Source organism: Perca fluviatilis, chromosome 7 (assembly GCF_010015445.1).
Source record: "Perca fluviatilis chromosome 7, GENO_Pfluv_1.0, whole genome shotgun sequence".
NCBI classification, from domain to species: Eukaryota; Metazoa; Chordata; class Actinopteri; order Perciformes; family Percidae; genus Perca; species Perca fluviatilis.
The window spans coordinates 4,402,378-4,415,951 of record NC_053118.1 but is presented as its reverse complement, the minus strand read 5'-3'; the positions used below and the strand labels follow the sequence as shown (position 1 = coordinate 4,415,951).

At 40.7% G+C, this 13,574-nt stretch overlaps 1 protein-coding gene across 4 annotated transcripts in view; it reads left to right on the top strand.

Annotated features, from left to right (window-relative positions):
* Nucleotides 1-13,574, top strand: part of cep76 (centrosomal protein 76) — an 83,059-nt gene that overhangs the window by 29,102 nt on the left and 40,383 nt on the right. The window contains exons 13-14 of one of the 4 annotated variants that reach the window (XR_005639742.1): nt 1,357-1,463; nt 4,694-4,818. The exons of 1 other annotated variant lie outside the window; for it this stretch is intronic. Coding sequence is in view for 1 of the 3 variants with exons in the window: in XM_039806018.1 (XP_039661952.1) it covers nt 4,694-4,832 (139 nt within the window). In the remaining 2 variants the exon portion in view is untranslated. Of the gene's footprint in view, nt 1-1,353; nt 1,464-4,693; nt 5,104-13,574 lie in introns of those variants that run through there. 2 more of the 4 variants (XR_005639741.1, XM_039806018.1) reach the window with 2 other exon arrangements.

Below are 13,574 nucleotides of genomic sequence, written 5' to 3'. Positions count from 1 at the left end.
AAGTTGCAGGGAAAAGTTGCAGCGGTCTGAACTGGCCCTGCGTCACCTCATTTCAAGACAATTTTAACGTAAAGTCTGCTACAAACTATAGAAATAAAATGATCCATAATCCAATTTATGTCTATGCCACAAACCGTCAACTGGTGGAAATGTCTTAGACGGAGGGTCATCAATCGCTCTTAGACACTACAAATGACACTACAAATGAAATCAAGCTACAAAAACAGCTTGACAGTCAGAAAGAGTACAAAGTACAAAGAGTCGTTGCTATGGAGATGATACAGCGTCTTGTCGCATTGGTGTAAACTGACAGGTTTCAGAGCGATGCAGACCAACTTGTCTCACCGCAAATCTTCGGTCTGAACTGGTCTTAAGAGAGAAGAGAATCTCCCTATAATGACCCACAACACAATTCCATGTCAATGTTACAAATTCTGCTAGACTTGAACACACAATGCTCAGAGTCCTGAGCTCCTGGCAACTAACATTAGACTAACATCCTAGACTAAAATCTGGCTTAAAAGTCACACCATCCCTTTCCTGTCTTAATCGTGTATAGAGATAGCCGACCCTCGTTAACCAATTGTGAACCATTAACCTACAAGCAGGCAACTGAGTCCTAGTTCACCTGTCCGGGAGGCTCAGACTTTTTTTATTTTCAGCGTTCACGGAAAGCTGCGGATTTGTAACGGTCGCGTAGCCACGATGTTGCAAGCATTGTTTTGGACACATGCAGCCACTTTCCCAGTATGGAATCGCTATAAGCTGTCCGCGGACACGGAACGTATCTTCACCGCATCAGTTAGTTTAGCTGCAAGTTTGTCAGCTCTGTGTCTGCCTGGCATGTAACCCGCCAGTCCTCATCGATGTAGCAGCATTTGTCACTCAACTTAGAAGAAAAAAAGAGCTAACAAGTTGACACTAGTGTAAAATATACCTCTTAGACCCCCACGTTACACTAGCAAGTAGTGAAGAAATAGATTGTTTAGCCTTTTTTTTTTATGCAGCAAACTTTTAATTACTTTTTTTATTTATTAATATTGCTTTAAACTGACAGTATTAATCGGTCAATATTCCTATTGGGTTGAATGGTTTAACGTTTAATTGTTAACATCCCCAATTGTGTGTTAGTAATTGTGTGTTAGTTAGTTTCTGTGCCTGCAAGGGTTCTTGATAGGGTTGCAATATTCCAGGAATATTTTAGATTTCTCCCATCTAGCGTTGAGATCATATATCGCAATCAACTCTCACACCACACAGTCCAAAGTACCTATTACAGCTACGGTAGCCTTCACGCTTCAAAAAGCCGTTTTCTTGCTCTTTTCAATATCCTTTTTCTTTTTCTGGGCGAAGAAGAAGACTCCTGTTCCTGAAATTTGGATTTTGAATAAGTGTGGTCCAACATGTTTCCTTCTTCAAACTTGCTGAGGGCCGGGAAGTGACGATATCCATTAGCAGCACATGTGAGTTTATCATGTGACAGCGAAAACGTGAAAGGCGGAGCAGTATGTCCTGTATGTTCCTTACCGGCTAACGTATTTGAAGATGGCCCATGAATATGGAGCGTCTACCCCAGTTCATGCTAATTCAAATGTAAAATTTCAAGCATAACATAATTTTAGTAGATCATGTCAAAATGCTTATCTTTCTCAACAAAAATCAGTAGACTGGTGCAAAAGTTGTATGTGAGTTAGCCTACTGGTTATTTTTTATTAGGCTTTGTCCGTGCCTTGGATAGTTTTGAGTTACATTTTGACAAAACCTGTCAGATATAAGTATTATTATGTTTTTGGTTAAGTTATTATTTAACATGATTCTTTTTATTTATTTTGGAACAAACGAGGGTCTCTGTTTAAGAACGCCGGCTCGCAGCTGCAGGTTCTGCTGCTTCAGAGCACCACACTGCAGCGCATATATCTATAATCTATATCTATAACCTCCAGTTTAACTGCCACAAGTTGTTCTTCTTGTAATTAAGATCTCATTGAGGAAAAACACGCTGTATTTTTGTATTTTCATTGCATTGCATTTACATTTTTTAAAAGTTAAATAAATAATGAATTTTAATATAAAAATATTAATGATTAATCGATAGTCGATCGTTAATTCTCCCGACAATCGACTAAGAAAATTTTATCGAATGCCCATCCCTAGTTAATTTGCTATGTTAATTTGTTAATACATTTTTCAAATATATACAATGTAAAATGTGCAATGTGGTGGGTTAGCTACCTCGCAAGTCAACTAATGGGGAAAGGTACTGTTGGGTCAAATTCAAGTGGACAGTGTGGGCTGTGTGCAAATTTTGGGTTTAAAGTGAACAACTTCTTTATAAAATAAATGTTTTACAATAAGGAAATAATGGAAACGGATGAATAAAAACTCCTCAATTAGCATGCGCAATCAAGCCACATCCCACATGGTAACAGCTAGCTAGCAGAAGGTTATAAATGACATACTCTGCTTTAGGGATCCACCGATACTGGTTGTCAAGGCCAATACCGATTATTAGTAGTTAATAAAACCGATGACCGATATTTGGACCCTATGTACATTTACAGTGAAAATGAAAATCTTTAAGTTAAAATTAAGATTTTTGAATGTTACAAACTCCAACATAAAACTTTGTTCAAATGTTTACTTTCAACATAATACCCAGTAACAGAGAGTCACATAGTGTTGGGGGGGGGGGGGCATTAAGTCAGACTCATAGGTGAGTGAAACCAAAGCAGAGGGACAGACACAAAGCTATGGCAGAGCCAAAGTAGAACACTTTTTAATTCATAAACTTTATCGGTTATCAGGCAACTAAAACACTGATACAGATAATCTGCAAACTGCCAAAAAATGGTCCAATAATCGGTCTATCCCTACTTTGCTTTAGGCTACTGCATGCTGGTTAATTGAAATATAATAAAATATAGAAGATACAGTGCCTTGCGAAAGTATTCGGCCCCCTTGAACGTTTCGAGCTTTTGCCACATTTCAGGCCTCAAACATAAAGATATAAAACTGTAATTTTTTGTGAAGAATCAACAACAAGTGGGACACAATCATGAAGTGGAACGAAATTTATTGGATATTTCAAACCTTTTAAAAAAAAAAAAACTGAAATATTGGGAGGTGCAAAATTATTCAGCCCCCTTAAGTTAATCCTTTGTAGCGCCACCTTTTGCTGCGATTACAGCTGTAAGTTCGCTTGGGGTATGTCTCTATCAGTTTTGCACATCGAGAGACTGACATTTTGCCCGCCCATTCCTCGTAGCAAAACAGCTCGAGCTCAGTGAGGTTGGATGGAGAGCGTTTGTGAACAGCAGTTTTCAGTTCTTTCCACAGATTCTCGATTGGATTCAGGTCTGGACTTTGACTTGGCCATTCTAACACCTGGATATGTTTATTTGTGAACCATTCCATTGTAGATTTTGCTTTATGTTTTGGATCATTGTCTTGTTGGAAGACAAATCTCCGTCCCAGTCTCAGGTCTTTTGCAGACTCCATCAGGTTTTCTTCCAGAATGGTCCTGTATTTGGCTCCATCCATCTTCCCATCAATTTTAACCATCTTCCCTGTCCCTGCTGAAGAAAAGCAGGCCCAAACCATGATGCTGCCACCACCATGTTTGACAGTGGGGATGGTGTGTTCAGGGTGATGAGCTGTGTTGCTTTTACGCCAAACATAACGTTTTGCATTGTTGCCAAAAAGTTCGATTTTGGTTTCATCTGACCAGAGCACCTTCTTCCACATGTTTGGTGTGTCTCCCAGGTGGCTTGTGGCAAACTTTAAACGACACTTTTTATGGATATCTTTAAGAAATGGCTTTCTTCTTGCCACTCTTCCATAAAGGCCAGATTTGTGCAGTATACGACTGATTGTTGTCCTATGGACAGAGTCTCCCACCTCAGCTGTAGATCTATGCAGTTCATCCAGAGTGATCATGGGCCTCTTGGCTGCATCTCTGATCAGTCTTCTCATTGTATGAGCTGAAAGTTTAGAGGGACGGCCGGGTCTTCGTAGATTTGTAGTGGTCTGATACTCCTTCCATTTCAATATTATCGCTTGCACAGTGCTTCTTGGGATGTTTAAAGCTTGGGAAATCTTTTTGTATCCAAATCCGGCTTTAAACTTCTCCACAACAGTATCTCGGACCTGCCTGGTGTGTTCCTTGTTCTTCATGATGCTCTCTGCGCTTTACACGGACCTCTGAGACTATCACAGAGCAGGTGCATTTATACGGAGACTTGATTACACACAGCTGGATTCTATTTATCATCATTAGTCATTTAGGTCAACATTGGATCAGTGACCTCACTGAATACCTGGAGAGAGTTTGCTGCACTGAAAGTAAAGGGGCTGAATAATTTTGCACGCCCACTTTTTCAGTTTTTTATTTGTTAAAAAAGTTTGAAATAGCCAATGAATTTCGTTCCACTTCATAATTGGGACCCACTTGTTGTTGATTCTTCACAAAAAATTACAGTTTTATATCTTTATGTTTGAGGCCTGAAATGTGGCAAAAGGTCGAAACGTTCAAGGGGGCCGAATACTTTCGCAAGGCACTGTATTCACTCCAGTATATCCAGTATTGCTTCTAGGTAAAAAGAATATTCCATTTGTATATTTGCTTTTGTTCATTTATAAAAGACTTTGCAGTACTTCATATTCCATGCTCTGTCTCTTGTCACTTCCTGTGCAGGTCTACGTTCTGTGAGGAGATAGTGTGTTGTCGTGGCGACCATGTGAGGCTTGCGGTCCGTGTTCGTGTGTTTGTCTATCCTGAGAATGCATGTGCAGTGTGGCTCATGTTTGCATGTAAATACCGCTCTGTACTCTGACCACCGTACCCTAAATCTACCAGCTTATGTTGCACTTTGACCCCAGACAATATTTAATGTGTACGGAAGGAATGTGTGCCTGATTCTCATAGATTTAAATGAAATTGTACTCCGTGACGTGCACACAGACGTATATTTGGCTGTTGTCTTTATTGTGATGTTTAGGCCTTTATTTTGTTGTCCAGGAGACTCTTCATTTGTACAGACGTTTACACTCAGAATTGTATTTATACATCTATTTTTGTAAATAAATGGAACTTTTTTAATCTTACTGTGTCCTTTTTAGTGGCCTCATTAAAGACATTTTCCAAGAATAATAATGAACAAGAATTCTTTCAAATGACATTAACTTTAACAACTAGTCTGGATAATTGTTGAGATAATTGCTTTGGCTCAGCTTTCACATCAAATGAGTAACATTTTGGCCTCAAAATGCAAAATAAACACAACAATGTACATCTTCTTTACTGACTTAATTATTGCATTTTAAAACGAAGGCCATAATTAACTCACAAACAAATTAATTTGGGGGGGGTGGGATGAAATACTTATTTTCATAACCAGTATCAAAAACTGAGGAGGACACGCTGTTGGATGCTGTCCTCCTCTCCTACGTCAATGCCTAACGAAGCTATCTCTTTCACTGGTTAAAGCCTGAAAATATTTTAAACAAATTAATAACATAACTAATTACACTGGTCAGACTGTTGAGCTCTGTTTCAGACTGATACCTCCGGTTCAGGCTGGTCCTCATCCTCAACACGTGACTTTTTCAGTTGCGGAAAATACTTTTCAATACTCTGGATTGAAGCAGCAAACATTCAGTGTAAGAGTAAAAAAAGTGACATTACATTATTTATAATAGGTTTATTTGATTCAAAGCTGCTACATATAGTGTTTTGACCTCGACAACCCAACCGCATTTTACTGCAAACTTGCGACTAGTTAACTTTCTAAAGCAAGCGCAATCGCTTGTTTGCTAAGGGTCCAACATTAACACACTGACAACATTGGACTTTTTAATGTGTGATTGTGTGAAAGTGTTCACGAGATACCAACCTTTTGTGAACTTGTGAGGAGGGGCTGTGTGTGTGTGTGTGTGTGTGTGTGTGTGTGTGTGTGTGTGTGTGTGTGTGTGTGTGTGTGTGTGTGTGTGTGTGTGTGTGTGTGTGTGTGTGTGTGTGTGTGTGTGTGTGAGTGAGTGAGAGACGCTTGAGCGAGACGGAGGAGAGGAGGCAAAGGAAATGCAGCTGAACGAATACACTGCGTGTTTTAAATAGCGTTAAAAAAAACGCAATATGTGGCGGCCGGTGTTGACTGTACGGTGCACCGCCACAAATTAGTCTGTGTGGGAAACACTGAGTAATGTTCATGTGGATGTAGATAATATAGTGTAAGGCAGTGTTTCTCAACGGGGGCGGTACCGCCCCCCAGGGGGCGTTCAGAAGATGATGGGGGGCGTTGGAAGCAATATTTTGGAAGGGGGGGGTTGAGGTGCCCTTGGGGGCGTTTGTTTGAAAGCTAGTTTAAACCAAAGATTCACAATAACAACACATGTTTGCACTTAAACTACTAAAAAAACAGTGGTCTGCAACATTAAAAGCTGCCAGTTTACAGCACTGCGACTGGACGAGACGGGTATCATAACTCTTCTGTGCTTCTGTCAGCTTTGTTTGGCGCAGCTCCGTGCTGCCTTCATGGAAACGGGACATCAGAGCATCATCTTAAATGAGCTCTGTACTACGTGAAGCTGCGTTCAGATAAGAAAAAACGTCCTGTTGTATTCTTTAACCCCCCCAATGTAGCACAAGTAGACTTTATATTTCACAGTAACAGTTTTTCGTCAGATGGTTTATAGAACACAACGTTTCCTACTGTACCTGAATGCAGCTTCATTTCACGGAGAAAGAGAGAAAGAAAAGAGACGTGCGAGAGATATTGACTGTGCTTTGTTGTTTGGCAAACATTTAGCTGTTCCCCAAATTCCCGGGCAGTTCAGGGCTTGTGTTTGGGGTTTTCAAACTTTCTTATGGAAGCTGATAGAGGAAGTGATGTCACTGTTTACTGTAGGCTACGGGACTCTCACACCTCCACAAAACACAGCGCAATGTGGGGTTGCGTTTTCTCCAAACGTTTTTTTTCTGCTATTTACTCGCAAGACAGGCGATAGGAAACCTAGACTCTTCTAAACTAGACTCTTCTAACCTAGACCCTTCTAACCTAGACTCTTCTAACCTAGACCCTTCTAACCTAGACCCTTCTAACCTAGACTCTTCTAACCTAGACCCTTCTAACCTAGACTCTTCTAACCTAGACCCTTCTAACCAATACTCTTCTAAGCATTAAAAAACGTCTCTCACTAACTTTCAAAGGTTGTAAACTTATTTCCATTTGGCAGTAGGTGTCGTTTGTCATCACCAAAATACTTTTCTGTGTGTGTGTGTGTGTGTTTGTGTAATTCTTCTGCTTTTACCCCTTGATAATTGCCAGCTTGTTTTCCATTGGAACAATGTGATTTTACATTTGAATGAAAAATAGATTTGAATGTTAAAGGAACACGGCGACTTATTGGGAATTTACAGTGCCTTGCGAAAGTATTCGGCCCCCTTGAACTTTTCGACCTTTTGCCACATTTCAGGCCTCAAACATAAAGATATAAAACTGTAATTTTTTGTGAAGAATCAACAACAAGTGGGTCCCAATTATGAAGTGGAACGAAATTCATTGGCTATTTCAAACTTTTTTAACAAATAAAAAACTGAAAAAGTAGTGGCAAAATTATTCAGCCCCTTTACTTTCAGTGCAGCAAACTCTCTCCAGAAGTTCAGTGAGGATCTCTGAATGATCCAATGTTGACCTAAATGACTAATGATGATAAATAGAATCCAGCTGTGTGTAATCAAGTCTCCGTATAAATGCACCTGCTCTGTGATAGTCTCAGAGGTCCGTGTAAAGCGCAGAGAGCATCATGAAGAACAAGGAACACACCAGGCAGGTCCGAGATACTGTTGTGGAGAAGTTTAAAGCCGGGTTTGGATACAAAAAGATTTCCCAACGCTTTAAACATCCCAAGGAGCACTGTGCATGCGAAATATTGAAATGGAAGGAGTATCAGACCACTACAAATCTACGGCGACCCGGCCGTCCCTCTAAACTTTCAGCTCATACAATGAGAAGACTGATCAGAGATGCAGCCAAGAGGCCCATGATCACTCTGAATGAACTGCAGAGATCTACAGCTGAGGTGGGAGACTCTGTCCATAGGACAACAATCAGTCGTTTCTGACACAAATCTGGCCTTTGTGGAAGAGTGGCAAGAAGAAAGCCATTTCTTAAAGATAACAATAAAAAGTGTCGTTTAAAGTTTGCCAAAAGCCACCTGGGAGACACACCAAACATGTGGAAGAAGGTGCTGTGGTCAGATGAAACCAAAATCGAACTTTTGGCAACAATGAAAAACGTTATGTTTGGCGTAAAAAGCAACACAGCTCATCACCCCTGAACACACCATCCCCACTGTCAAACATGGTGGTGGCAGCATCATGGTTTGGGCCGTGCTTTTCTTCAGCAGGGACAGGGAAGATGGTTAAAATTGATGGGAAGATGGATGGAGCCAAATACAGGACCATTCTCGGAAGAAAACCTGATGGAGTCTGCAAAAGACCTGAGACTGGGACTGAGATTTGTCTTCCAACAAGACAATGATCCAAAACATAAAGCAAAATCTACAATGGAATGGTTCACAAATAAACATATCCAGGTGTTAAAATGGCCAAGTCAAAGTCCAGACCTGAATCCAATCGAGAATCTGTGGAAAGAACTGAAAACTGCTGTTCACAAACGCTCTCCATCCAACCTCACTGAGCTCGAGCTGTTTTGCAAGGAGGAATGGGCAAAAATGTCAGTCTCTCGATGTGCAAAACTGATAGAGACATACCCTAAACTTACAGCTGTAATCGCAGCAAAAGGTGGTGCTACAAAGTATTAACTTAAGGGGGCTGAATAATTTTGCCGCCCAATATTTCAGTTTTTATTTGTTTAAAAGGTTTGAAATATCCAATAAATTTCGTTCCACTTCATGATTGTGTCCCACTTGTTGTTGATTCTTCACAAAAATTACAGTTTTATATCTTTATGTTTGAGGCCTGAAATGTGGCAAAAGGTCGGAAAAGTTCAAGGGGCCGAATACTTCTCAAGAGCACTGTAGCGTATTATCAGTAACCCCCAGGTTAGACAGAGTCGATACACACCTTCTCTCATGTGCTTGCGTGCGTAGAAGCTTCGATCGCCAGCGCCATCAGCCCATAATAGAACATGCAGGTGAATGGTTCCAGTAATCCTACTGCTCGAATAAGTGACAAAATAACATCAACATGTTCCTATTTACATGTTGTGATTTGTAGAGTATTAGAGCGTGTAAAAAAACAACGTAACAGCCATCTTCTAACCGTAAACAAACGGGAACTATATTCTCAGGCGGAAGAATATAGTACTTGGGCGGAGTGATATGCTCGCAGCAACCCTGTCTGAGAATATAGTTCCCGGTTTGTTTACGGATAGAAGATGGCTGTGCCTCATGTTATGTTGTTTTTGTACACGCCAGACTACAAACTCCCAACATGTAAACAGGAACATGTTGGCGTTATTTTGTCACTTTTGTCACAGTTCGGAGCAGTAGGCTAGTTGGAACCAGTTACCTGCAGGATCTGTGCTGGGCTAAGCTAATGCTGGAGCCGTCAGACAGCTTTACAGCACGCACGGAGATGAGAAGGGTATGTATCGACTTGTCTTACTCTGGGGGTTACGGTGAATAAGCTAAATTCCCAATAAGTCGGCGTGTTCCTTTAAATTGCTAGCTGTTTCTGATTGGCTACTGTTAGTGTTTGTAATAATAATAATAATAATAATAATAATAAGCATAATAATACATTTTATTTAAAGCCATTTCATGACACCCAAGGTCACTTCACAAACAAAAAAGGACATTCAAATTATAGTCATCTTATAAATAATACCTAATTATAGTTTGAATGTTACATATCTAGTCGTTCTGATTGGCTGCTGTTATTTAATTTGAATGTCAAATGGTTGCATTATTTTTAAAAACCGGTAAATATATATATACATTCTATTCACATGGCTTTTTTGATACATGGGAAACTAATACATGTGTTGTTTGTCATTCAATGATTTGATTTTTTGATTATTTTTTATAACAATAATAACAACAATAATAGGCAGGCTATATTAGGGTGTAATCATTAATATTCGGGGCAATTAGCCTACATAATATTTGATGGGGGGCGTTAGGGACCTGGATAATGGATAGGGGGGCGATGGCACAAAAAAGGTTGAGAACCACTGGTGTAAGGTGTTGTGTAAAGTAAAAGATAAGTACCCAATGAGCTAAACCAGCGGTTTTCAATAGGTGAGGCACGCCTACCCTGGGGGGTGCCAAAGCGCCACAGGGGAGGCATAACACGCAAAGAAAAAATAACTGTATGCAGCTCTATTGATATTGGTAATTGTGCGTGCATGTGTGTATTAGCGTTAAAATGCATTGTTTCCTTGTCCCCAGAACAGAAGTCAGCATTAAGGGAGGAGACGGGACCCAGCAAAAAAAACGTAGGAAATATGATCCTGAGTACTTAAAGTTAGGCTTCACCTGATCGGGGTCTGAGGCTGCACCTCTGCCACAGTGTGTGGTCTGCAAGGAGGTGCTAGCAAATGATAGCATGAGATCATGGAAACTTTGGCGTCACATTGAAACTAAGCACACAAATTTAGTGAACAAGCCAGTTGAGGTTTTTTGAGAGGAAGCGTGATGATTTGCAGTCACAAAAAAGCATAATACAGTCGTTTGGCACTATTAACATGAAGGCGACCGAAGCATCTTATCGTATCACGCTACGTATAGCGAAGGCAGGCAAACCCCATAACATCGGCGAAACATTGCTACTCCCTGCAGCTAGAGATAAGTGTTCAGTGATGCTGGGAGAAGCAGCTGCTGCTAAACTTGACGCAATCCCTATCTCTGACAATACCATCCAGCGACGAATATCACATGGCTTGTGATGTCAAAGAGCAGGTCCTGGAGGGTGTTCGTGAAAGTCCCTTTCACGCCATTCAGCTGGATGAGTCCACTGACGTCGCACACTGTGCTCAATTGATGGTGTACGTTCTGTTTATCAAAGAGCTCAGTGTGCAGGAAGATTTTTTGTTTTGCGTTCCTCTACCCACCCGCACAACAGCTGACGAACTTTTCAAGGCCTTGAATAACTTTTACCAGGCTAATTGCCTTGACTGGGGCCGGTGTTATGGGATATGCACTGATAGGGCTTTGTGTTTCGGGTCTTTATCATGCTGGAAGACCCAGCCACGACCCATCTTCAGTGCTCTTACTGAGGGAAGGAGGTTGTTGGCCAAGATCTTGCGATAAATGGCCCCATCCATCCTCCCCTCAATACGGTGCAGTCGTCCTGACCCGTTTGCAGAAAAGCATCCCCAAAGAATGATGTTTCCACCTCCATGCTTCACGGTTGGGATAGTGTTCTTGGGGTTGTACTCATCCTTCTTCTTCCTCCAAACACGGCGAGTGGAGTTTAGACCAAAAAGCTCTATTTTTATCTCATCAGACCACATGACCTTCTCCCATTCCTCCTCTGGATCATCCAGATGCTCATTGGCAAACTTCAGATGGGCCTGGACATGCACTGGCTTGAACAGGGGGACCTTGCGTGCGCTGCAGGATTTTAATCCATGACAGCGTAGTGTGTTACTAATGGTTTTCTTTGAGACTGTGGTCCCAGCTCTCTTCAGGTCATTGACCAGGTCCTGCCGTGTAGTTCTGGGCTGATCCCTCACCTTCTTCATGATCATTGATGCCCCACGAGGTGAGATCTTGCATGGAGCCCCAGACCGAGGGAGATTGACCGTCATCTTGAACTTCTTCCATTTTCTAATAATTGCGCCAACAGTTGCCTTCTCACCAAGCTGCTTGCCTATTGTCCTGTAGCCCATCCCAGCCTTGTGCAGGTCTACAATTTTATCCCTGATGTCCTTACACAGCTCTCTGGTCTTGGCCATTGTGGAGAGGTTGGAGTCTGTTTGAGTGTGTGGACAGGTGTCTTTTATGCAGGTAACGATTTCAAACAGGTGCAGTTAATACAGGTAATGAGTGGAGAACAGGAGGGCTTCTTAAAGAAAAACTAACAGGTCTGTGAGAGCCGGAATTCTTACTGGTTGGTAGGTGATCAAATACTTATGTCATGCAATAAAATGCAAATTAATTATTTAAAAATCATACAATGTGATTTTCTGGATTTTTGTTTTAGATTCCGTCTCTCACAGTTGAAGTGTACCTATGATAAACATGACAGACCTCTACATGCTTTGTAAGTAGGAAAACCTGCAAAATCGGCAGTGTATCAAATACTTGTTCTCCCCACTGTATATGAATGACATCTTTTATTTAACTACTTCAGTAGTATATTGAGCACTGACCAAGCCTGGTGTAAACATTCATATGAAAGTCAGAAACAAATCACACAAACTAAAGTGCAGATTGCAGAAATATAAAAACAAATATGTGGCTTTACCACACTTGGTAGTATTTAGATTATTTAATTATTTACTGTAATAAACATATGTAAACATGTGGATTGCACTTTTTAAACACTGTCTTTGAACTTTACTAGACAGTTAAATATGTAAAAATATATGAATCGGTGTATTTTCTTTTACAGCGCACACAGAGGAGCTGCCTCCAGCCTAGTGTTAATTTCATCAGACGAGATGAGACTAAATATGTTGGTCAACGACCTTTTTTTCCATGACCGAGACGATGACGAGACTGCGCAAATGTCCAAAAACGCTGACTAAGACTAAATTAGCATGCATTATTGTTGACGAAAAAAGACAAGACTAAAATGTTTTGCATAAAATAAAAACTAAGATAAAATCTCTCTTCATTTTCGTCTACAATAGTCTCTACTTTTTCATCATGAGATAGAATATTCAGCTGTTACTGAGACCCGGTGCTATGGCACCGACAGGTGTCCTAACGACCGTTATCTACCGGACCGAATAGCCTGCGCTTCTCTCTGATGCTCCTAAACGGACGTTAGAGTCAACCGAAACATCGCTGCACGGGGCGCTAGTTAACACTACACTTGGCAGCAGGTAACGTTAGCCTACCGTTAGCTAGCAGTTGGATTTAACAGTTAAAATGCTGACAGCTAAACGGTGTAAAGGTTTGTCTCTATTTCCAACACGAGACGTACGACAGTCTGCAGCTGCCGTTGTCTGAAAAACATGTTGCGTTCACTTGAAATACGCCTCGCCAGTTTTGTGCTGCATTTATTTTATTGTAAAATATCCTTTGTCGTTTACTGGTGAAATAAGGAAGAGGCTCAATATTTATATAACTTTATAGCATTTATTTATTTTTATAACTATTTGACTGAAATGGTTATCAGAAATAATTAAAAAAAAAAAAGACTAAAATGTTTTGACTAAAACTTGACTAAAATGGCGAGACTTTTAGTCGACTAACAAAATTTTTTGGCACAAGACTAAGACTAAATTAAAAATAGGTGACAAAATTAACACTACTCCAGCCCCTCCCTCCCCTCATGACGTTGCGTGCCGTGTGCATGATAGCAGCAACGACGTTGCACTTGCTCAGAGAGGCTATCGTTACATTAGTAGTAGGATGTTGGTGTTGCCATGGGATTAACTGTA